The sequence below is a fragment of the Megalops cyprinoides genome, chromosome 24, assembly GCF_013368585.1.
Source record: "Megalops cyprinoides isolate fMegCyp1 chromosome 24, fMegCyp1.pri, whole genome shotgun sequence".
In the NCBI taxonomy this organism is placed as follows: Eukaryota; Metazoa; Chordata; class Actinopteri; order Elopiformes; family Megalopidae; genus Megalops; species Megalops cyprinoides.
In genome coordinates this window covers 4851334-4876981 of record NC_050606.1, presented here as the reverse complement: position 1 = coordinate 4876981, position 25648 = coordinate 4851334, and the positions used below count along the sequence as shown (strand labels likewise).

Sequence of the window (25648 nt, the reverse complement as noted above, 5' to 3'; positions counted from 1 at the left end):
AAGCAGAAGCACCAAAGCTGTTTAGCCTTTAAACAAATCACTTTGTGTGCAGTGCTGTGAACAAATTAGCTCAAATTCGTACACCAGCGAATCCACAAGCACTTTACTAACAGCATAACCAGCATTGATTCGGTGAATTAGTTGCCTTGAGGTGAAAACCCAGATCTTAAATCAAACGGAGATATTTCAGAAATGGCCGCATCCAGGGATGGAAATCAACTCTTCATTTCTGGCCGTCTTCACTCTCATTAAAAACACGCTGGAAGCAACAGTGAGTCAGGGAGCGCTTGTATTACAGAGGGCACCTCAGACCAGAGCAGGGGTAATCACTGTCGTTTTTGGCAAAACCGTACCTGACTCAGAGTAAATACACTCTATTATTGTACGAGAGCACAAATTAAGAACACACCAAACAAAACGGGTAGTGTAAACACACAGAACAGAGCACCAATGCAAAACAGATGGCACACTGCCCTGTGCTTCTCTGTGGGTGGAAAAGACACTGATCCCATTGTTGTCTTGCATTTCTTTCTTTTTTTTTTCTGTGTAATTATTTGACCTTGTCCTGCGTATTGAATAAATACACATGTTTGTCAGGGCAAAACCCTGAGGCCAGAACAGGAAGTGGTCCCCAAGCCAGTCCTTACATCAGTTAGCTTAGTGTGGTGCCTTCTTGTCACAGTGATCCTCAAGCACTGATTTTTTTTTTTTTTTTTTTAACAATAGATGGTTTTTAACACTGTATGGTTTAGATGCTTTGTGCCTGCCTGCACACTCAACAATACTCAGTGCTACCTGGAAACACACAAGCTGCTCTTCACCATTATGTGAAGTTTCTTGGCTTCAGATGCTCTTACCCAGACCTACTCACAAAGCAAAGATGTGTAAGTGTATAATATATAATAAGACCACACAAAAGCAGTGCTTATGTATGCTGTCAGTGCACTTCTGGTGCCAGACAGCTGCTATACTGAATACAGAATAAGTGCTACAACAATTTCAATAACTGGTGTTAAAGTGGAAAAATAACAGCACAGAATACTGCATAAAATGCTCAGATTTCAGTGTTCTAACACTAGATGGGGCCTGAAGAGTTCAAATTTCTTTCTAAGGTGGCCATAAATTTTTGTTTAGATTCATGGGTTACACATAATGTAGCCTTTCGTCTATGACAACTGTGGCATTAGCTGAAAAACAGCCAAAAGAAGCAATGGAGGTTGTTGTCATGTACCCATTTATGCAGCCCAAAACCCATATTGAGAAGTCCTAGAGCAGCAAAGAAGCCACTGTGAGTTCCTGAGTCAGCTCTTACAAAATGTACTGACAACTGACGAGATGTTGTTTTCAGTACAACATCCTCTGAGGTGGTGGCTTGTACTATGACATCATGCACAGAACACCAATAGTATCAATACATGCCTGTCAGACAAAGACAGATGATTGGTGCCCTCCACAGCTTTTTGGGAAATGTACAGTCACTAACATATCAGAATGTACCAAAAGTGGGTTGTATCTTCTTTAATTCCTTATTTAATTTTTCAAGCTTTTTTCTGTCTGAATTTTTCAGCAATACTGAAGCTCCTTATCTCATTTCAGTCACTGTATCATCAATGAATATCAATGGAGAAGATATTTACTGTTTAGATAAGATATCTTTGAAGATGGTTATTTATTCATATTTTCACCAGATTTTGTTTCGGCATCTCTAGCAGATAAATCAGATAATATACACGCCTTGTACATTAATGCGTTGTTGTTAGTGATATCTTGAACAGATCACTAAACCAACAACAACAAAAAAGGACATCTTATAAATAAGTAGAAAGAATGAAAAGAGGAATTCATATTTAATATGTTTGTAACCATTCTGAGCCTTTTTATGTGATACACCATAATCTGAAAGACTGGTTTGTTGTTCTTCGGCTGTACCCTCAGGTGAACGGAAGACATCCTACGTGCAATTTCCTTTTGGAGCTTCAGAGGGACGAAGAAGACTGTTACACCAGGCTTAAGAAGCAAGAACAGTCGGATTCCAAAGGTCAGAACATAACGTTTCTTTCTTTTCTTTTTTTTTTTAACCAAAAAACTCCTATGTCAATACCATTTTTAGGTATTGTATAATGTGTCTTTAAGTGGGGAAAATGTGGATTTAGTTAAGATAAGATCGGGTAAGGAGAGGTCACCAAGGTGTGAAACAAGATACATGACAAAGTGTAATTCTGCAATGTCAGTTACATTTATTCATTTGGCAGACACTTTTATCTGAAGCGACTTGCAAGCGAGGCAGAGTACAACACAAACAAATAGCCATTAAGGACTCTACAAGCGCATGAACCCAATGCAATGATTTGAATTTTTGGGGAAAACGTAGATTAAGACATAAGAAAGTGCTTCAGGTGGTAGTGTTTCAGGTGAGCACGGAAGATTCTTGAATATCGTTCAGGGACAGCAGTAAGGATCACTTTGTCCTTTCCAGTGTAACAGGTATCCTGGAAAGAAACGTATGTCAAACAAAACTGAAAGAGCATATGAGTATACTCAAAATTCTTAGGTCTGCTTTTTTTCCCCCCTTAAATTGCTGATTTATCTTTTCATGAATTCTTCATGAATCTGGAAAGTATGTTGTCCTTAAATCACAGACACATCACTGTTATGTCCAATTGTCTTCCACGTTCGCAAGCTTGCAACGACTTTCATCATGTTTCTATCAACACAATTTGTTCTCCGGCCGTGTCCTTTAATCTTCCCTAATTTCCCCAGTGCAGATGTGCATCGTTTTGCTTCCAAATGATTTTGATTTAATGCAACATCGCCGTGCCGCGTCGCGTTAAGTTCCAATTAAACGTACCATCAAATATTAACTTTCAACTTGATTTTTATGAATCATGCATAATTCACATATCCTGAAAACCGTTCAACAGCGAGTCCTGTTATCATGGCTACTGATTACATTCAATTTTTGTGAAATTTTGCCCCGAGCAATGTATCCAAAATTCATTTAAAGAAATGTATAAATGGGCTCTCTAAATTCAAACTGTCTAAGGATTCTTAAACAGTTTAGGAAGTGCTTTCTGATAGGCATCCAGCTTGAGAGAAGGATAAAGAGTCTCTTTTTACTTGTCCATGTCAAATGTGTACATGATTCTATACTGTTTTTAAATTCTACTGTATCATTTTATTTTATATGAAAACTGAACATTTTTAGACAGCAAAAATTCAAATGCCAAGGTGAGAAAAGCTGTCATGTTGGTTGTGAACTCATCAACAGATGACATCAATGCACAATGCATAGGTTTTTTTCTGCTATATCACATAGGGGATAATTCTCTTAGACTGGCATCCTTTTACGGATACACATTTAATCTCTCCCCTGGCTTGCCTCTTGAAGTATATGCTGGCAGTAAATATTTTAATATGATTTTATGCAGTTATAAGATGTTTGTTCTTCTTCATAGACCCTGAGAATGAATAATTCCTTTCTCCATAAACAGGGCTGCTTTCAAGAGATTGAAGTTGTTGATCATTATTCAGTTTCATTTTATTTATTTGATAGTTTTTTGTTTTGTTTGGGGGGTTTTTGTGAGGGGGGATATTTCAGTATTAAGAGGTCCTTTTTTGTGAAATTGAGGTCATAGCAGGGAGAAAAAAATAAATATTGCAGTAACATCTTAAAATCTTCTCAAGTGTGTATCATCTCTAGCCAAAGGAATGTCTGTAATGCATAACTACTCATTAATTTTATTACACCACACATAGGAATTCAGTAATGTACTCATTCTCAATAGATATGTTTAGCTATATGGTACTATATAGCATAACTATGTTTCTTTTATACAGGCTAAATAAAACAGAGTATGCTGGCTTTCTTTGCAAAGAGTCTAGCGGTTGTTTATGACATACAGAATATCACCAGGTTTGAAGACAAGGGACCAATCAGAGGTTCCCTCACAACAGACAAAGGCATGTGACCATGACCTAAACTCACCGTATGGACCAAACGATGTAATGAGGCCTTTTCTGTTATCAATACGCCAATATGTACTTAAGGAGACTGAAAGATCTCTTATTTTGAAGGCATTTGAAGGGCCGTGAAAGAAAGGGGCAGAGTTCACACCAACAGTGTGTCCCTTAAGGAAGATGAAGTCATTTTCAGTAGGCATGGCTTTAACACGCTCTTCCTTACGTGTGAAAGGCATTACTGACCAGCCGGCTTGACTCCGATAGTTCAGGGAGATTGATGCCATTTAGGGAAGAGTTTAGATCATTATCTTGATAATTGCATTGGGATTTATAGAAATTGTTGTAAAATACAAGGAAGTGCTGATTGGTTTTGAAGGTCGTTTAATGAATCGCTTTGCTTGTAGGTTATTTGATTGCTCCTTTCAAAGTCTTTAAAAAGTCAAAGATGCCGCTGAAGTTATTTATGTATTGATTGTGGTTTTTTTTTTCTTAGAAGAAAAGGGTGTTTTTAACATGGTGGTCAATATTTCATTCAGTTTTAGCAACAAAAAGCTGCTTCCATATAATATCATTGTGTAACGGTTTGAGCAATTCACAGAACAGCACTACATTCTCCAATTATTTTTCTCTGCTTTTTCAGGGCCTTTGAAAAGAGGTTTATAACATTGAATGACCCTCCAAGGTTGCTCTTGCAGCATACAATATAATAGGGACAGACAGTCCCTGTTGTTCTATATATAAAGAATACATACGTGTATGCGTATTGCATGAATACAGAGTGTTTATGTAATCTTTAATCTTCTCATATCGTAGGTTTTCCTTTGAAGATATTCAATAGGAAGATGGAATTTCCATCTTTTGATCTCGGCACTATTGTTTAGATTAAGAGTGGCAGTCTGCACAGAGGAGCAAAGTTAGACAGCTCTGCGGAACCAATCTTGTAAATATAAATTGGTGCAGGTAGATATTGGGAATAAAAGGGAAAAAAAAAATCAATGTGCAAATATGATTTGTGCGCGCTGGAACAGAAAGCATAATCATGTGCAGAGGAGTTAGACCATCCTAACAGCTGTCTGCCCACTCCCTGCACCTAAGATGTTCAGCACTTTTACAGATTTGAGTTAGCTGTAGGAAACAGAGCCAAGGGGATTAGCGCTAAAGAGAACAGTTAAAGCCTCTAGATAAAGTGTTGAATTTAGCACAGCAGTCATTAAGCATGAATACCAGACCTGACACAGAACTGGGGTGAATGTACATTTTGGGCATATTCGTACGTATGGCTCACTGTGTGGAGAAAGAGCCTGAGATTAAAATAAACCCGGCCTCAGAGGTCATGCTTACGTACGGAAATCTGCAGCCTTCGCTGGGATTTTGTCGCGAACTCCGAGGTGTGAATTCTCACCTCGTTCTGCTCAAGAGCCCCCTTTTACCACACAACTGTTCCATTTGAGTATCAGTGGAGCCATCACTCATGTGCATCTCTGGGTGGAAGCACACGCTCCCGTAGTTGATTAACTGCTTGCCCAAAAACATCATCTTTCTTTTGGTGTCATGACGACCTGTGCTTATGTTTTCTCACAATCGATATTCGTGATTCGGTTTTTGTGTGTGTACAAGGGACAGGCTCGTGGACCTGCATGGGACCCTCCCTAAACCCATGTCGGCAAAGGTAAGGAATGTGAACAAGGTCCGCGCCTCCGTGAGCGAGATTTTAACCGATGTTCTCGTCGCTCGGCTAAATTCTAATGGCCAGCGTCATTACCAGTTGAGCTGGGGGCAAATTGCCTTGGTAACAACATTGGCCATTGGAATTGAGCTCTGCAGTGAGACCACCGGTTCGGGGTTCACTTGCAGATCTAGTTCCACAAATACTGGCCTCCACTACCGGAGGAGACCAGACTCACCCAAGGAGGCTGCGAGCTCAGATTTAAGGGCGCTCACTTCCTGCTCTGCCTCAATGGAGCAGGGTGGGACGTCACCTTTTCAACCCGGCAGTCTGCTGCCTTTCGATTCTCCCCACACTGCGGCCGGACGCCTCAGAGAGAGCTCCATTCGGATTCGCCGCACGCGCGTGGCTGCCCTCGGAGTCAGCGATCGTTTTTATCTGGTGTAGGGGACGGGGGAGATGTCAGTGGATGGGAATGGCAGCAGCAGCTTCGTTGGAGGAAGACGAACGACTGCCGCACCCGGTCCCCACCGCGTCTGAAGCGTTCAGCACCGGAGACGGCTCCCCCAGCGACTGCCGCACCCGGTCCCCACCGCGTCTGAAGCGTTCAGCACCGGAGACGGCTCCCCCAGCGACTGCCGCACCCGGTCCCCACCGCGTCTGAAGCGTTCAGCACCGGAGACGGCTCCCCCAGCGACTGCCGCATCCGGTCCCCACCGCATCTGAAGCGTTCAGCACCAGAGATGGCTCCCCCAGCTCCCGGCTCTCCTCTTTATGGGAGCAAGTGTTTCAACACGATTAAGAAATTTAGTTCTAGCATATCAGTCATGTTCACGGTGTTATTTGGAGAGAGCAAAAGGACGTTTCGTGTTACAGAGCATTTACATATACCTCTTGACTCTGCACGGTCCGCTGTAAGTGGTGTTTGCCTTCATGTCAGTTATGTCCCCACCTCCAAAATGACTTCAATCCACCTCATCACCTAAGTGGTTTCAGGGTGAATATGTCACTATATTGGCACTCGAAAAACATAACAGAAGCCTGTGTGCTCCCGCATAACATCATATTCTCTTAGCAGATGCTCTTATCCAGAAAGACTTGTATGGCTGGCAATTTTTGCGTTATGCATTTATACAGCTGGACAGGAGACAATTCGGGATAAGTAACCTTGGGGTGATGAGCCCTGTTCTTTCCCACAATTCCATGCTGGTTCCGCTGCACCCTCTCCTTCACTGTGCTGGGCCTGCACATTTTCTCGTAGCGAAGTGTACCCCCCCCCAGGTTGGAATGCCATCTTCGTGTTTGCCACTGTCAGTATGCTAATAAGATGCGGCTAATGCAAAACTGTGCGTCCGAGATAAACAGAACTAAAACAAACGGGCAATATGCAAACAAACAAGGACTCTAAGATGGCCGTTTAACAGATGCTCTTCACAAGCACTATCAAAATGCCAAGCTGAGCCACGCTGTCTGGCATTCAAAAGAACCTAGCCACATTTCCATAAGCACATAGCCAGTGAGAAAGCGACTGTACCCCATACAGTAGATAGGGCGCTGGACTCCTTTCACAGTGTCAAAGATAAGACAGGCTTTATTCTTTCTCCAGTTTCACACCACAGTTGGATATAATAAATTAACACAAAAAAAAAGACTGAGAAAAATAATTTGCAATCGGAAACTAAAGTTTCAGTGCAGCGCCTCATTGCTCTACCTTAGTCTCATGATTTAGAACATTTTGCATACTGATGTTTCTTTATCTCTCTGTTTGCGGAATCACAGTTTCACCCCACATGCACTGTATTAACCCCAACAAGAATGTTAACAACAGCGTGGCTGATTGTTTGCCCGTAGCACATTCACGCACGCATTTATGATGAGAATAATCAGTCATAAATGGAATTCAAGAGAAGCGTTTTTAATTCAGTTCTGAGATTTTCTGAGTCCTCGCTGATGAACACGCACTGCAGTACTCTTAGATGGCCCCTCTCACTCTTGAGATGTGAGACTACAGTCATTAAAGAAAGTGAAGACAAAAATATCCCGTCTTGTTTATGTTAACTTCTCTCTGCCATCTCAGAGGCTAGTTGAGTGCAGAATTAAAATAACTGCAAACGTGCTACTTAAACAGTTTCTGTAAAACGCTTTCCTTTAAAGGTGGAACATTATCTGGCTGTGTGTAGAGCAATAATTACATATTGTATCGCCTTGAAAAGAGCAACTTTTCTTTATGTGGAGTGATAGTGTGTTTGTGTCCTTGCCTCTTTTGTGCTACTGCCTTTAACCAATAAAAAGGAACTCAACTAGTCTAGAAAATAAGAAATGTATGAATTTGTAATAATGGGTTTATTTGTCTGACTTCAGAAGAAAACTTCGGTATCATAAAAATGAGTAATTCCTACATATGTATAAAATGCAGGTTAATTAGAACCGCAGATATTTCATGTTTTGTTCTTTGTGGTTTTGCTTTACAGGATGCAAAGGATTCTGGGATAACATATCATGCTGGGATCGTGCAGAGATTGGAGAAACGGTCACGATACCTTGTCCAAGGGTGCTTAAAAGTCTTTTTGGTAGAAATGGTATGACTTTTCTTAAGATATCTTCTCTTATCTGGCCAATAAATATCAACAAAAAATATAAAATATCAATATATCAACATACTCTTGGTGGTGTTTTGATATTTTGCTGCTGTTCTGGATTTGAAAATGGGAATACTTGGGCCTTAATGCAATTGGTGAAATATAGTGTTCACTGACATATGTTTATTACATATTGCTTTTTACTCCTGTTTTCATGTCTGCAGCAGTGAAAAAAGTATGAAGTATCCCATATTTCAGACCAGAGGCAAATGTTATCATGTCAGTTCTATCTTTAATATGCAGTGACCCATGCAGTCAAGCCAAGTGTGCAATGATAGCACTGCTGTTAACAAACCAACATTAGGGGCATTTAGAATAGTGTTACAGGCACAGTGATCTCCCCTTTAAAACCGGTTCATTTATCTGCGAGCCAGTTTGATTACTTTAACCCGTCATTAGAAATGGGTCATGCACAATGTATTGATTAACTGTCCTAATTTGTCCTCAGTTAATTAATTGAGTACACTATATGGAAATGTTTTCATGAATAGCACACTGTACTTCTTTACTACCTATTTCATAATGCTATTTCAACAGAATGTCACATTTGTGTCTTCATCTGAATTAAAATAAGACTGATAGATATTTGCTCTCTGGAAATTTGCTTAGCTTTGCAGTAAGTCAGTAGACGAAAATGGGTCCATCTCCACTGCTTCCTTCAAAGAAACCCTTTCGATTCAGTGCTCCTTCTCTCCCTCTGTGGCTGCTCTGGGCTAAAATATAATGACACAGCTGGTATCGTGGTGGGTGCTAAAGTCAGGAAGTACAATTGGAGGCTGTTAGGAGCTTGGTATCTGTGAGGGGCTCCACTGAGGCTGTAGCACAGATATTCTAGATTATGACCAGATATTCAGCTCCTCCATTCATTCTGTCTTCAGTATTCCCTTATCTAGGAAGTTCACTTTGGCAGTAGGAAGTTCTGATGCTACCTGCATTGCTTAGGTAACTGTTTTCCTTTTAAATCCCATGCCCCCTTCTGGAACATTCATAACAAATCAGCAAATCAGAACACTGATAACTTCAACAACGGGAGCGGCAGAACCATTGATGTGATGCTCACAGAGCTGAGTATCTGGTCAGTAAGTAGCATATCTGTGGCTGTAGTGTAACAGAAGGGGCCTCTTTGTGGTTTCCACGGCATAGTGGCCACACACAGGCTGAACTTGGCCTGTGGTGTGGAGCCAATCAGAGGGGTCTCGCTCGTGTGGAAGTTCTCCTGCTTCCAGGGGCCGCGCGGGAAATAAACAAACAGACCAAATCAGCGCGGTAACATTTACATTTTCCTTCAGCGGCACGCCACCCCAATGCCCCTGAAGCGTTCTGTGCGCTGTAATCTGTTTATGCTTCCCTGGCATGGTGAGGGCGAAAGACATATTAAATATTTAGCTCACTGAACCACCCAGTCCCAAACGAAAAGGGTTGGCTTGCCTCGCCGCTGAGAGACTTTTTTTTTTTTTTTTTTTGCACAAAACTCTCTGCACTTCCCCAAACAGCTAGAAATTAGGTCAACAACGTGTAGATTTTCACGACTTGTGGGAGGGCGGTGCCTACTGGGAGCGTTTAACCCGCTGATCAGAGGGAATATCGCAACAGCCCAGTTGCAGACTGTATTTATTAATGTGAGAAAAAGAGAAGTTATTTCAGTTCAGGCTGAGCATGTAAGCGCTCATGTAACTGTGCAAAGCCCCCTGAATAGTAAACGGTCATACGTTCCACTAGCTCCCTTGGAACGTGTTAGCTGCTGAGCTGATCAGTGCTGAGGCTACTCTGTGTGGTCATTGTACGTGCGGATACATGACGTTTATCCGTTCACCAAGGGAGATGGTTAGAGCTGTATGGGGGAGTGATGCTGTATGGGGGAGTGGTGCTGTATGGGGGAGTGATGCTGTATGGGGGAGTGATGCTGTATGGGGGAGTGGTGCTGTATGGGGGAGTGATGCTGTATGGGGGAGTGGTGCTGTATGGGGGAGTGGTGCTGTATGGGGGAGTGGACACCAAATGAGAGTGTCTGGGCTTTGTGCTTTCCTCAGGGAACATCAGCAAAAACTGTACGGCTGATGGCTGGTCAGAGGTTTTTCCCAACATAACCAGTGTGTGCGGTTCAGAAGCACGGCAGGACAAGGTAAGTGGTTCTGAATAACATGCGAGTTACAGTTTCATAGCAGACTATTGCACCCAATTAACAACAGGCAATTCATGCCATACCTCTCTGTGTAAAATTTAAATAAATCTAAACACACATGTATATGTATTATGTATATCAGCAAATGTATACCAGGCTCTTCTCTCAGTAGCACACTCTGCACTTGTGCAGGAATGCATTTGGGTGAAATGAATGCAATCCTCACATACCCCAGTATATACTCTTTCAATCCACAAGTCACAGTGTGTGCCCCAGTATATGGAGTATACGTGCTACTCAGATGACGTTATCCCAGCAACTCACAGGCAGCTTGAGAGTAGCAGGGTGACTGAGCGCGTTGAAGCCCTGACTGACCTGCCCTCCCCTATCCCACAGCAGAGCAAAGCCAGTCTGCTCTGCTGCTGTGGGCTCACCGGTCACTGTCGGCAGACAGTGTGGGTAGCTTTCGTACCCGGCCCTCAGGGTTCAGCCTGTACCTCTCCGACTTTGGCAGTTTGACGTAGAACCGAGACCTTTTCAGCAGAAACGGACTGGGATCAGTAGTCAGCAGGAGCAGATTCCTCATCTGTAAAAAGTAATACTTTATCTTGTCACTTTATAGTGCTGCGCTCTTGGATACCGACCCTTGCCATTTCCCTGTGCGTGAGTGCTTAACGACATTCAAGCTTTTTTGAAAAGTCTTTATCTTGTGGTGGGGGAAAAAAAAAGAAATAAAACTGACTGGCGCTCTGGAGGAGTGTTTGGGCTGGAGAGCTTACCGTGACAGGGAGACGGTTGTTCCATAATCTGCGGTGGTGATCCGGTAATTCTGCTGCCAGACTCCCGCAGAGCTCGGCGCCGCGTTTTGGGGCTCCTGCTCCCCAATCGCCCGGGACTTTGGCTCGGATCAAACGCAGGCGTCTCTGCAGCGGAGCAAAGCGGCGTGCTAAAAAGTGTCACGCTGCAGCCACTGCTCGGTGGAAACTTTTGGGAGAGTCTCTCCCCCCCCAGGGCTGTTGACACTATAAGGCCCGGGGAGTGATGCATTGCAAACGATCGTGGGTTGTGAATGATGCGCCGCCTCATTCGGTCCGATACTGAATTTATGATTATAGCCGGCCTCTGAGGTGTTTTAGGAAGGGAAATCATGTTCTACAATGAGACTCTGAGGCTTTCACAAGTTAGCTGAAGAGGACTCTTGTCTTTTTTTTCAACTTGTAATTGTTGTAGATGTACAGGTACTTGCAGAGCATTCTGGGATATCAACGCAGCCCCTGTCATACTTTTTTGCCTCCCAAACCAGTTTGTCTGTAACACCTGAAATTCCAAAAGAGGGTTTGGGTAGAGAATTTTTCAGGCAGTCCTTACACAATTAACAAAACCTAGACAAACTAGTCCTTCTGGTTTGTCCCTCAAACTAGTTCACTTCTATAAAAATCCCACTCACCACTTCCTTTCTGCATCAGCTGTTCACGGCTTCCCTCCTCCTCCCCATCTCCCCCTTTCTTTTTCCTGTTTATAATGTCCACAGTGGGTGGGTCAACAACCTCTCATATTTTGCCTGGAGTCCAACGGGGATAGCACCTGGCATCTAAGTACGGCTATAAACTCAAACTTCACATTTTAATTGTATGGAAATTCATATCTGCTGAATTAATATGAGCGCAGAGATTTGAGCTGTGATGGTTTAAACCCTGTGCAGCCCGATTTTCATACAGGGAATAAGCCATGCTGTCCCTCTATCATGTAAATAAAGCACTGCCTCTTTGCTACACTGCTACGCTCCCTAGAAATAGAGTATGACTTACCAATGAAGTTTCCTTTCTTGGCTGCAAAATTAATAGGTTATTTAACATAAATTTAAATTTAACAAAACTTTTTTTTGCTTTGCTTAGCAGATGCTCTTATCCAGAGCAACTTATATAACTTACATTTTTACCTGTTACGAGCCTGTATATTTACAGAAGCAATTTAGATTGTACAGCATCAGTGGGCCACCTGGGAATTGAACCAGTAACCTTTGGGTTACGAGTTCTGCTCCTTAACAGTATGCTCCTGTTACTGCCCCCCAAAAAAATACCCCCCAAATATTTTTGTTCTCTGTTGGTTTGTTGGTGATTTCATGCAGAAATCGAAGAGAACTCAGAGAGGTACAATGTTATTTATTTCTCAGGCAGGAACAATGGACGGAGGAGTTCTGGCACATACATTTTCAAAATGCTTTTCAAACGTATTTAAATGCCCACATCAGAGGAGGTTAAATACCAGGGGTGTGAAAGAGGTGACACAGTGGCTTTCACATTGTGTGCATGACAGAACTGTGCAGCAGCAGGTGGTTTGAAGGTGTGTGTGTGTGTGTGTGTGTGTATCGGTGATTACTAATGCATTTCAGGCCTTACAACTGCGTGACAGAAATGATCGCCCAGCGGGCAGAAAGATGCATGGCAACAGTTGGGGGTGGTTTGGAACACCAATAACTATAATGGAGAATCTCCTGTTGGTTTGTAAAGCCCTGTGAGGGTCATCTGTCTGTTTAAAGTTCTCTGTTACCAGGGGCATCAGGAACAGAGCTCAGAGGGGAGTGGGATAGTCTGGCTCCTGTTCGAAACACAGATACGCCTCCTGCCTGAATCAAAAGAACAGCAGCTGGCAGAACAACTTCCAGTGTGGGCTGAATCCGCATTCACCTGCAGACCTCTAAGTACTGGCATCTTTGACAGGAGAGACAACACCCCCCCCCCCCCCCCCCCCAGCCACTCAGTGGTCAAAAAATGACCCACAAAAATGAAAAAGTACAAAGCCAGTAAATACAGCAGATAAGGTTTTGTGTTTGTCCTTTTTTTGTTTGGTGAAGTTTAAACAGTTACTGACAGTGTCAGGATTCTAACACTTCCTTTTTATGTATTTAGTCCTAAATGTAGACATTAGTCTTTTGAATTCCTCAAGAAACAGAAATAGATTTCTTGTCTGAATGTACATAGCAATTAAATGACTTATGTTGACTGTTTTGACGCTAATCTCCAACAAAGTGATTAGCTTAATGGGATGAAGGAGCATATTTAAGAAACCAAACAATGTTTTGACAACCCGTGCTGCCATTTCATGTACCAGCTTCACCAAAAAGTCAAGTAATGTGTGTCTTCATTTGTTTCAGGGAGCATAGCATACATAAACACATGTCATTTTATGAAACAATGTAAGGTTATGTTTTTGTTTTTTGTTTAATCATGCTGTTAAGACATGAGCTGTCATTAGATTAGAGAGACTTATACTGCACAATGTGAAGTTTATTCTTTCCACTTTCGAGACCAGAAATATATCTCACTGTGTGATCAATACAGAGACGTTGATCCAAAACATAAGACAATGTACTAATAGTACTGTACTGAAATAATACCATAATAATACATGAACATTCCCAAACAGTACATCAACACCTTGCTGAATTTCTGAAGAAGCCATGACAGTTAGCATGTGAAAGCCTGCCAAGGCTTTTAGCGGGATTTATAACTTAATACCTGAATGTTTTTTGTGTTGCATGATAATATCTCACTTTCCACTGTGCGTGTCGATTTTCTGATTGGATCTCACACAGTGATTCAGGATCTGTTTCTTACTAAACAAGAATATATAGTGTGATTTATTTCTTTAATATTCACATCAAAGGATGCGAAATACCAAGAGGGTCCATTTTTTCAGCATGCCCGATATCTCACGAGCCATTCATTGGCTGCTGGCAATGTTTGCACCCAGCGTAGCACCAGCATGAAAACAGTGTTCATTTCTCTCTGGAAAACCGTGCTACACTCCCCAGGAAAGCCCTTTGCATGGCTTAGGAAGCACTCAAGGTCGTGGGTACTTGGAAGCGCACACCGACCCAGAGCACGCCCACAGAGATGCTCCACTGAGTTTGCACTGGGTGAACAGGTTGGCCATTGAGTCAGGGACACGGTGTTCCACACCAGGGAAGTCTGACTGACAGGTGGGATTCTCAGCCAGCCGTTTCTGTGCACAAATTGGAGGGTGTTCATTTCCTCAGAGCAAAGCCAGGCAGGCCAGATTACTGTCTCTGTATCGAGCAGTCAGAGAGTCCTCAATTAACACCGATGTCCATCTCCGTCCATACCACAGTACAGCCCCCCCGCCACTGCACCTCCAGCCTCCACACTGGCCTGCCTGGTACCTCATTGAGTGTCTGCATGCTGTGCTTTGTCTGTCGTCACTCTGAAACAGACTGGCTTCTCTCTCTTTTACACAAATTTACGCTCTGCCCAGTTTCTGCTGGAATGTCTGTGTGAGCCAGCGTAACATATACTGTACTGTTTATTCAGCACCAAGCCAGTGTGTGCCCTAAGGCCTTCTCCCTGACATTGCCATCTTAAGAAATATTATTATCATTGGAATTTAGCAGATGCTCTTATCCAGAGTGACTTACATAAGTTAGTTTTTTTTTTTTTATCCATGTATACAGCTGAATATGTACTGAGGCAATTGTGGGTTAAGTACCTTTCCCAGCAGCAGTGCCCCAGCAGGGAATCGAACCAGCAACCTTTAGGGTACAAGTCCTGCTTCTGCTCCTTAACGACTATGCTACACTGCCGCCCAAATAGGAACAGACCTGGCAACTGCCATGTCTGGGAGTCTGTGGCTGTTTTGGAGGCCGTTGACCCCAGAGAAAACTCAGGTAGAAATACTCACCTTGCACTGGGGTGGTGATGCTAACTGAGTGATGCTCACTCAGAGGTCATCAAGTTAGTCTGATTGATGGGAGAGAAATAAAGTTGTTTTTTTTGGATAGTGACTTGTGATTACGTGCTTCTGGGTATTTTTTTTTTTTCCTGCCAGAATCAGTTGTAGTGGTTTTATTGAAGTTTTAATTAAAGTTTAGATATATTCACTGCTTCTCAACCAGCATGAGTGCTCACTCTCACCTACCTGGGAGACATGCTAAAATAACAGATTGAAATAGCTGAGAACAACAGTGACGGTAATGCTGTAGAGTACAGATTAAAGTATGTGGCATTCATAGGTCACACTTACTTCTTGAACAACCGGCCCATTTCCTCAATATTGTGCATATTGGGATATGTGTGCATTTTAGAGACAAATGATATGCACCACTATTCGCAGTCTGCAGCTTGCCCCTGCTTGTCAGTTCTGATGCCAAACTGCTGGGGTTCGTAATCATTGACACAATGTTCTGAAGTAGTTTTATTTTTAACAGTGTCGTTAGCAGTCCATGAAATTAGCAGATTGAGCCCTACAGCCATCTCTCCCATCCGTCCCTGTGACAGTGGTAAGAATGTGCTGAACCGCTCATACACACTGATGTAGTTCAACCTCTAATGACCAGACCGGAGCGGAAAGTTAACCTTCCGCTTGCTGTTGGTGTGCACTGAGGTCACAGTCGATAGAACGCCGGCGGGCACAGTCTCTCCAGCGTTAAGTGATCGCCAAACAAGCGAACCTCGCTCCTAATTAGTGACTGTATAGCGAAAACGTCAAATGCAATCAGTGATGGCAGATAATGTGTTTGATTTTTAATATTGCTCCCCTCAACTGCGTGTGTTTAATTTGTCAGCCATGTCTGTGTGGTGTTATGTGGTACATTGACACTCTGGTGGCTGAAGGAAGTCAACGGATCACCTTTTAAAAAACTAAATGCATAGACAATAATCATGATTTTCTGTGGCTGGTAGATATTATGTACAAGACTTAAAAAAAAAAAAAAAACTCTTTTCTGGTTTGCTGTATAGCTGAAGAACAGTTGAAGAAAGTGTCAGTATTCATGAAGCCGTGAACATGTATTTGAAATGTAAGTGTAACTAATACCACTTTGAATAATCTTGAAAATAAAGCAGTTATTACGAACTCTTCATGTCATGAAATGTTTTTGCTAGGCACAGCCAGAATTAATAGGTATCTACTTGCTGATAGATATTTCCTAATGCTGGAAATAAATCCATTTCAGGCTTATCAGGTCAGACATTATTGTTTCTGATCCTCAGTTAATGGCAGTTGATGAAGTGAGAAGCCTAAGTGTATCAGAGCAATTTACTATGAAATGCAATGTAACAGATACTATGCCGCTCTGGTCTCTCTTGACTGGAGGAAATCTTCAGCTTGTTTGGCACCCCGTTCTGAGAGAACATGCTGGAAAGTGTTACAGGAATGACACTGAAATGTGTCTGTAGATTCATTAAGCCCACAGATGGTGATTCTTTTATATTTTATAAATCATAAAGAGAGGGAAAAGCTCTACAAGAGATATTTAATTGGCAGGAGTTGCCAGTTTTTGTAGGTTAGTTTAATCAAACTAAAATGAAATAGGGACATTCCCCTTATCTCTTATCTATGTCTGCTGTTACTAAAACTAGGACATATTTTTCTGCCAGCCTCGTCTTTCAAAGAGTAAACTTATTCAACAAGATGTTTTCCTCACTAGCCAGATACAGTGTGCAAGTTTTGATGTTTATTTGCTATTAAGCACAACTTTCTGACCTCAGTAAATGGGTGAAATCAATGAAAATGTGTTTCAAAATATAGCCGGCCTATGTAATGCTGGCCATTATTTATCGTTTTTTTTTATATCACTTTGATTCCTGTTTGACTTTAGGGTAAGTCAAAGCCAATGACATAGAGTTATAACTCAGTAACTAAGGATACGATTTAAAGGTTTATTTATATTATGCAAAGTCCTATAACTTAAGTAGCAGACACAATGGCATAAATGAAAGAAGCAGTAATACCATGGGCTGAAGCAGGGTGACATCCTGTTTTTTTTTTTTTTTTTTTGAAAGCAGTTGTATGAATAAACGAATGCAAATTTGACACTGCCACAAAAGAATGGCTGTGAGGTGTCGCAGAGGTTTTCCGGGCACCTCGTCTGACCTTTTTTTTTGCACCGGACGACTTTGTTTTGTATCCGTTAGGGGGGACAAAGTATCAAAGTTCCTCCCCTGGGGAAAATAATAATAGACTCACGAAAGGTCTTATGTGGCAGATTTGAATTCCCTGTGAACAAGTTGGTAGACAGCTCTCCTCAAGGTGAAAAGTGCATGAGGTTTGTCTGCAAGAAACTATTTGTTGCCCAGCAGAACTGTTAATTATTGGCCTTTCTATTCAGTCCAGCCATAATGTGTCTTCTCCATGATTTGGATCTATGAATTTAAGGTAGTGCTGTGATTATTTTATTATTACACATAATTTTTTTTGATTGTTAAGATTGCAGCTGTCTGTCAATATTGTGTTTGAAGAAAGGAAAAGTAGTCAGCATTAAGGGCTAAGTGCATTGCATTTATGCTGAACTGTAGTCAGTACCACTTAAGGATATTACAGACAATTCAAAGATGGTGCCCGAGACAGGACACTCATTTTCTCAGCTCTCTCTAGCAGATATTTTAAACTGAAGTTTTGTCCTTCAGATGTTTGTTTAGCACTCAAAGTAAGTCACTTTATAAGACATGAGTGAACTTATTATTATTGTAGTACATCAATCACTACATCCATCTATATCAAGTTTTTCTGACTGCAACAACTCCTTTAAGTCCTGCTTTCAAGAGTGACTTTTGCACTGCAGACAGATGGATAATTAAAGGTTGCTGTCAATTTAGTGTGTGTTTTCTGTCTGTTTCTTTATTATATTACCTTCCTGTCTGGGGTTTGGCAGTTACAGACAAAGCTTCTCTGTATTTATTGAGTATGCTTGGGATACCACAACAAATGGAGCTATGTCCCTCAGTGCTTGTCCTTGTTAATGTTGTTACACAACTCTGTAGGGATCTCCATATCCAGATGAGAGGATATATTCATACATGTATTGTAACTCTTGGATGTATCTGATTTTGGACAACAGAGGAGACCTAGATTAATGCTTCAGACGTTCAGTGTGATCTGTCCCTTTCAATATGTATATCTCTGAAGTTTGTTTTATGAACTGTGTGGTAGTTTGTGAAAATGTCTTGAGTGTTAGATTGACGTTCCATAGACAGCTGGTTGTTTTTAAAATACACTACAGCCAATGATATGTTAAACAAAAGAATATCAAAATTTTATTCATAATTGACTGAATAAGGCTAGTCTGGTAATAAAGCATGGAACAAAAAACAAAAATATTATGTCAGCACAAATTCCCTAAACTCAAAATTGACCTCATTTTATTTTCTTTTGCAGCTGCTGTTTTATAAGGTGGTGAAGACCCTTTACACTTTGGGACACAGCTTATCCCTGATTGCTCTTACAACAGGAAGTGCCATCCTTTGCCTTTTTAGGTGAGTGGGACGCATCTTCTAACAAACAAATCTACAGCGCACTTCTACCATCGTAAAAAAAAAAAAAAAAAACCAAGACATGTTAGTAATTTAATTTCCTTTTCTGGCAACCGCAGAAAACTCCACTGCACACGGAACTACATCCACCTGAATCTGTTTGCCTCCTTCATGCTGAGAGCCGTCGCGGTTTTGGTGAAGGACGATGTTCTTTTCTCGCACAACACGCAGTGCTCCGACCAGCCCTCTCTGGTCAGTTGCCGTTCGCTGCTGGGCAGTTCTCATAGCTCAGAAGGTTCCCCCACCCATATAAAAAAAATAATATATTAAGAATATATTTTAGAGAATATATTTTTTTTAGCTCAATTGAAAATTTTGAAATTATTTGGTATGTTGCTGCTTTGCATTCATATATTTTAAGTGTGTCTGTGACACATTTTCTTAGCTTGAACAATATATTTATCAATATATTACAACATATTTAATTTTCAAATTGGCAGCCTTCATGGTAGCCCATAGTTACACAGCCACTGTTAGAATTCCTCACTATGTTCCCAGTAACTAAATACTGTGGCAGAAGCAGCACTGATCACCAGGAGTCCCAACTATTATTACTATAATTGGCTAAAGGCGACAGTCTCATCAAAACCTAAAATGATCAGGTCCTCAAGACGGTTAACTCAAAATGGCAAAGCGAATATTTAACTCCCCATAGGAGAGTTATCTCACAGGTCTGTTCATGTCGGAAGACAACAAAGTGCTGGTTCTGCCCTCTTTTAATGCAAGAATGAACAGGGAGAAGGATAACAGGCATGTACCATCTTAGAGAGGGGAAATTCAGGCACACAGCAGAAGACTGCATTATTAATGTATCAACAATATTTGTAGATCAATTAGTTGCAGTTTGTACTCTTGCTTTTTGTAAGTAGCTCTGGATGAGAGCATCTGCTACATGACAAAGCATACACAGGATATTAGCAGTAGTAGGAGCTGTCACTATAACATCATAATAATATTTGCCTAGCAAATGGCAGTACCCGAAAGCAACTTTCATATCTTTCAAATAACGCATCACAAATCAGGCTTAACCCCGAATGCTTTCCTATAATTACGTTTGCAGTTGTTCTCTCTGTCCTTTCTTAAAATTTATCACAGAAAAGTGAAATTATTGAGCAAACCCTGCGTTACTCTGCTGGTGTTTCAGATGGGGTGCAAAGCAAGCCTGGTCATCTTTCACTACTGCATCATGGCCAACTTCTTCTGGCTGCTGGTGGAAGGCCTGTACCTCCACACCCTACTCATGGTCATATTCTCCGAAAACAGACACTTCAACGTCTATCTCCTCGTTGGATGGGGTAAGCGGTGCTTTGGCTGCGCCATTAGGTGCTGGAAGAACACAGGCCTCCTTAACTAGTTAGACTCTTACACTTATGAATTCATAACTGTTATGTAACATGACTGAGACATCTGTCAGTCCTGCTCAATGAGCAGGTTGCTTACCTCACTGCAATTACAGCAACTATTACAACTACTACAATTACTAAGTACTACTAAGCAATGCATTAGTATTGTAATGATGAAAAAACTCTGACTGGATACATTAATATGATATAATTTATGTCTTTTTTGTCTTAAAACATATTTAAAGGTCATTGAAGGGAAAAAGGGAATGCTAAATATGCAGTGAAAAAAAAGGTGAAGATGCTAATTACCTGATGTTGTTTAATTGTGTTATTTAGGATTCCCAACCGTGTTTGTGTCTGCATGGATTATTGCAAGAATTTACCTGGAAGACACAGGGTAAGCAGTAAGAAGTGGGTAATACGCATGAGCAGAAAGTACATTTAAAGTAAGTGATGGTAACAGTAAATTCGACAGTGAAACTAATTTTCTTGCTCTCTGGGAAAAAAAGTGCACATCTTGGCCTGCAGCCCTTTAAAATGATGAGCGAATGGCAAATGCGTACATAGTTACGATGGCGAATTATTGCAGCAAGTCATTTTTAATTTGTGAAATAATTCCATTTATACTTTTGCAGATGACAGTTTCTATTAATGTATTGTTATGGCTTGTGATACAATTATTCATGAAATCTGTAATTAATGAGAAAACGGAAGTATACCCCCTACTGTTCCTCCTGTCTAAAGGTTAATTAGTGATCCACTGCAAAAAATATTCATCTGTAGTTAATGGGAGGAAGTATGGAATCTAAACATCAAATGCTCATTTTCTTTCACGGACGTCTGAAATGGCGACAGAAAAAAGGAGCACGCTCTTAAAAACAGTCTGACTGAACAAATGACTAGAGTCAACTGAGACATTTCTCCAAAAGAGAAAGTAATTGCTGTATTAACCCCTGCCGTTCCTTGTGCCGAAAGGCTAATTAAACATGCACTGCAAAACACATTGCCTAACCTTTTTCTAGCTGTATTATTTTGAAGTGGATGTTTCTTAGATGAAATGATTAAAAATATAAGTAAATGACCTCAGGGAGTTTGTATTCCAGCGTACAGAATAACATACAGTACCAGTAAAAAAGTTTGGACACACCTGATTAAGATAATGGAAAACATGCATTCAAAGACATTTTCATCTAAAGACTTGTGTTTAAATGCTTAAAATTTGTTTCTTAGGCATCAGCTTCACTATTTATATTTGTCTATGTCTGCATTCCCTTCCTTCCAAAAAAAATTAATTAAAAAAATTGTTTTTGGCTACTTTGAAGAATCTAAAATATCTATCTAAAAACAATCTAAAGATAGTTTTGATTTAACACTTTTTGGGTCACTAGATAATTCCCTTTGTGTTATTTCATAGTTATGATCTCTCTGCCATGATCTCTATTATTCTAAAATGGAAAATGGTAATAATGGTGTGCCAAAACTTTTAACTGGTATTGTATATCGGGACTCATAGATAAAACGCATATTGCTCACAGAGAAAAAAATCCTTTTTGTTTCCAGTTAATGCGGGGAAAGTATGGGTACACCTTAACTTCACAGGGGAAGACACAAACACTAGAAACAATCATAACACATATGAATGTTGGGAAATGATTTTTGATTGTCTTCATTTTACCCTGTGTTTAGGTGTTGGGAGGTGAATGAAAATGCTATTCCTATGTGGGTGATCAATGGTCCCATAGTGTTTTCCATCACGGTAGGTACAGCTGCAGATTGTGCTGTTTGCAGGTTTTTCCGTATATCAAAAAGAGAAACCGTAGACCAGGATGCGTATCACAGAGAATTAACATAAGAGTTGGCGGCAGTGAAGCATAGTAGGTAAGGAGCAGGGCCAGTAACCAAAATGTTGCTGGTTCGATTCCCTGCTGGGGCACTGTCGTTGTACTTCACCCGCAATTGCCTCAGTAAAGACACAGCTGTATAAATGGATAACGTGTCAAAAAAAACTTTAAACTATGTAAGTTGCTCTGAGTAAGAGTGTCTGTGAAATGCCATTAAGGTAATACAATGTTTATTCAGAGGAATGCATGCCACATGGATTTATGCATGCAGAGATGGTATTTGTAGTATTCAATCTCACAGACAAAAAGGCTTGCTGGTGTGGACAACATGAGCATGCTAGATACTGTGGCACTTGCTGAACACATTCAGGCTAAATGCTCAGATTTGCCTACCCCTTGTCTAAATATTAAGTTTGACTCCAAGTATTGCAATGTTTCTATTTCATTGCTAGAGAAGCAACTCTGGGCCAAATTTTTTTTTCTGAACTGGGCTACAAACCAGATGGCATAGTTTTTGTAGACGATGTCAGTGTAGTTAGTCTAAGAACAGAGAGAATGTGTAACTGATTTCTTGTCCCTATTTCCCAGGTCAACTTTATTCTGTTTATCAGCATAATAAGAATCTTGGTTCAAAAGCTGAGATGTCCTGACGTAGGAGGCAATGACCAGTCTCAGTACAGGTATTTCCTCATGTCCTCTTAAAACCGTTTCAGTCTCAGTACAGGTGTGGCCTCCTACCCTCTTTAAACAATATACAGGACATACAATCCTGTTGGGGTATGATGAAAGATGATCAGGGAATGTTATGGTGAATGTAGCAGTTACCTGCTACATGGAGAACATCTGTGTATAAAGCAAAGATAAAAATGACTGTGAATGTCGTACTGGCAGCTCACCAAATTCTGTTAAATGTGAAATGTTTTAAAATATGGCCAGATAGAAGTCAATTACCAATTTAAAAATAGATTTACCCCTACATTTTGTAGAAACATTTGTTAATGACTTTTCCTTTGCAAAAATATAAACGAATAAATATAAAAGAATGACATAGCATTTAAAATAAGTGCAATTTACCTTCTTTGTTGACGCAAGATTGTTTTCTGCTTGCAATGGGGATTGAAGATAAAAAATAGAAAAAGGGGATTTGAAACATTCTTAAACTATCTTGCACGTGGTACACACTAGAAAAATGCTTACCTGTTTTACCTGTGGGAAGCCATACTCCTGTCACAATGTGTCATGAGGATTTCATATGACAAACCTAACAACAGAAAACTTTGGGAGCTGCGGAGTAATCGGATAATCCCAAACATCACAGGTTGGCACAGTGACATCAGCTGTGAAGGAATGAGACCAAATATCATCGTCTCTATATATATAACAAGCCAACTGCTCCTTGAAATCTATTGGTGGAAATGATGCTGCCAGAAAGGGGAGGGTTCCTCCAGGGAAGTCTAATCCCAACATAATCTGCAGCCTGCTCCTGTATTTCATGCCAATCTCAGATCTCCTCAGAAATTTAACAGATAGCACGGCTACTGCACATACAGGCAGCCATACAGAGTCTGCCAAGGCCCCACTGCCAGATTACAATGAAACGAAGAATGGAGGTGTGAGAAGGAATATTACATTCAGCACATGAGCAGAAGCACCTCTCCAAGGTGTCAGTAGTTTGCACCAATGAACACCTCTGTAAGGAGAATCCTTTGCACCAAGTACATATGTGAGGAGATTGTTTTAAATGTGTTGTACTTTCATTGTGCTAGATTTAGTGTTGATGCTGTCTTTATTTTAGGTGAGAGTTTTGTTCCTATCTGAGTCATTTTCACAAAGATGCACAAGTGATTTTAAAGGCTTATTCAAATTAACTATACTACCCTGACTCTGATCTGTGGGTATGTCTACAGAATATATACGTATATATTACTGGTCTTAAAGTTTGCTGTGCTTCTGAAAGAACGACTCACATCTGAATAGATTCACAGGTTCTATTCTGCGCATGAGAAAGTGCTTGACATTTCAGAGTGTCATTTCAGGAGATTGGCCAAATCTACACTCCTGCTGATACCCCTGTTCGGAGTGCATTATGTGGTGTTCGTCTCTCTCAATGAATCCATGGAAGACTACAAAATATTTTTTGATCTGGCCCTCGGATCCTTTCAGGTAAAGCTTGTACGTTTTTTTCTGTCTGATATGATTTATGGATTGTTTCCTGTTTAAATTATGTTTTAATATGCGCTCTTTTAATTGCAGGGCCTGGTTGTTGCCATTCTGTACTGTTTTTTGAACAGTGAGGTAAGATTGCGCCTTGCTCTTTGTGGTGTTTTTTTTTTTCCTTCCAAGTAAATCTGATAAATGGACCATCACCCGAGGAGACGGATGAAAGTTGCAGTGATTTAACAGCCAGTCAAATACAGCTGACACTTCCAAATGGGCGCTAACAAATGAACAGCGAGTTTTTCAATCCCACCCTTTTATCTTCAAATATATTTGGGGTGTTTGAATTGTACAAAGGCGACTTAGTAGCGGATGAGTGGTGATCCGTGACTTCGGGCTACTGCGAAGTGCGTTCTCAGAACCGCAGTCTAAAACGTTCAATTGGCTTTTTTGGAAATCATTTGTTCCACACTTTGCGAATATTCAAAAATGTCTTCAGTTTTTTTTTTTTCCAACCTCATTTTTTTAAACATTTATTTTTTTTTACTTCACTCATTTTCAAAGTATAAATTCAAATTAATATGATATGCAAGGTTTTATTAAGATGAGGAAATGTTATTCCTGTAAACCAGCACTTCAGATCCAAAAGTGTAGCCATGGGTGGCACATTTGTTCGAAGGGCATTTGAGTGAGGCTGGGGGAATTGCAAAGCACGGTGCCAGGAGCAGTTTGTTTATGCAGAGAGTTAGAAATGCATAGGACATCTTGCGAGCACTCAGAGTGTTCACAACTGGGCCCGACAGTGCTGCAGTGGATAACCTTTCGATTCAGTTGGAGCACAGTAGGGCTTGAGGAGTGTACGGCCTGTTACAGTACATTTGGTACATTTGCAGACAGTCTTCTCTAGAACAATTCACTTAGCTTACCATTTTTATGCTTATCCATTTATACTGCTGCATATTTATTGAGGAAATTTGGGGTGGGTAGCTTGTCTAATGGCACAGCAGTAGTGCCAAGCCGGGGAAACTGAAGCTGCTGCTTTTTTGGTTTACAAGCCCTGCTCCTTAGCATCACACCACAGGATGGACCGGGGTTCCTGTTGAACTTTCTCACGCGCCTGCCCACGGTCTCCTGCTCCTTTCCCATATGTCCGTTCTCAGGTTCAAGGCGAAATCAAGAGGAAGTGGCGGAGCTTTTGCCTGAACTGCGACATGAGCCGCGACTACAGGCGCCACAGCTCGTCCGTCTCCAGGAACGACTCGGAGACCGTGGTGCCGTTCCGCCGAGGGTCCCGGGCCCAGTCCCTCCTCCAGACGGAGACCACCGTCCTGTGAAAGGGGCTGGGGGGGGGGGGGGGGAGGTTATTTCCCGCTTTTCCCGCTAAATCCCGTTTAGCGCCAGCCTTGGATTTACGTGCTACTTGCGACGGACTGTGCGTTTCTTGTACGGATTAAATGACGCCGTGTGTGCAGTGGGGTCGTGCATTTCTTGTTATGGGTCGAATGATACACAGGGTTCTCTTTCTGACAGATGTGTCAGTCATTCTTGTGTTGGATGATGCCAGTTATGCCCTCCCTGTAGCTGACAGCTGAT

At 41.2% G+C, this 25648-nt stretch overlaps 1 protein-coding gene across 1 annotated transcript; it reads left to right on the top strand.

The window, feature by feature from the left end:
* Positions 1 to 208: 208 nt before the first annotated feature.
* Positions 209 to 25389, top strand: LOC118771517 (vasoactive intestinal polypeptide receptor 2-like). Its single transcript, XM_036519523.1, has 13 exons — positions 209 to 271; positions 1936 to 2038; positions 8098 to 8205; positions 10296 to 10387; positions 18560 to 18657; positions 18774 to 18906; positions 19859 to 20009; positions 20394 to 20454; positions 21744 to 21813; positions 22487 to 22578; positions 23935 to 24061; positions 24152 to 24193; positions 25216 to 25389. Exons 1-13 carry the CDS (start codon positions 209 to 211, stop codon positions 25387 to 25389), a joined length of 1314 nt encoding a protein of 437 aa, XP_036375416.1.
* The last annotated feature ends 259 nt before the right edge of the window (positions 25390 to 25648 follow it).

What these genes read in the sequence shown, in the direction of transcription:
- LOC118771517 (XM_036519523.1), top strand. Translation starts at nt 209, where the DNA reads ATGGAAATCAACTCTTCATTTCTGGCCGTCTTCACTCTCATTAAAAAC. An exon ending in AAAACACGCTGGAAGCAACA is followed by an intron (nt 272 to 1,935) that starts GTGAGTCAGGGA and finishes CTGTACCCTCAG; the next exon opens with GTGAACGGAAGACATCCTAC. An exon ending in CAGAAGCACGGCAGGACAAG is followed by an intron (nt 10,388 to 18,559) that starts GTAAGTGGTTCT and finishes TTTCTTTTGCAG; the next exon opens with CTGCTGTTTTATAAGGTGGT.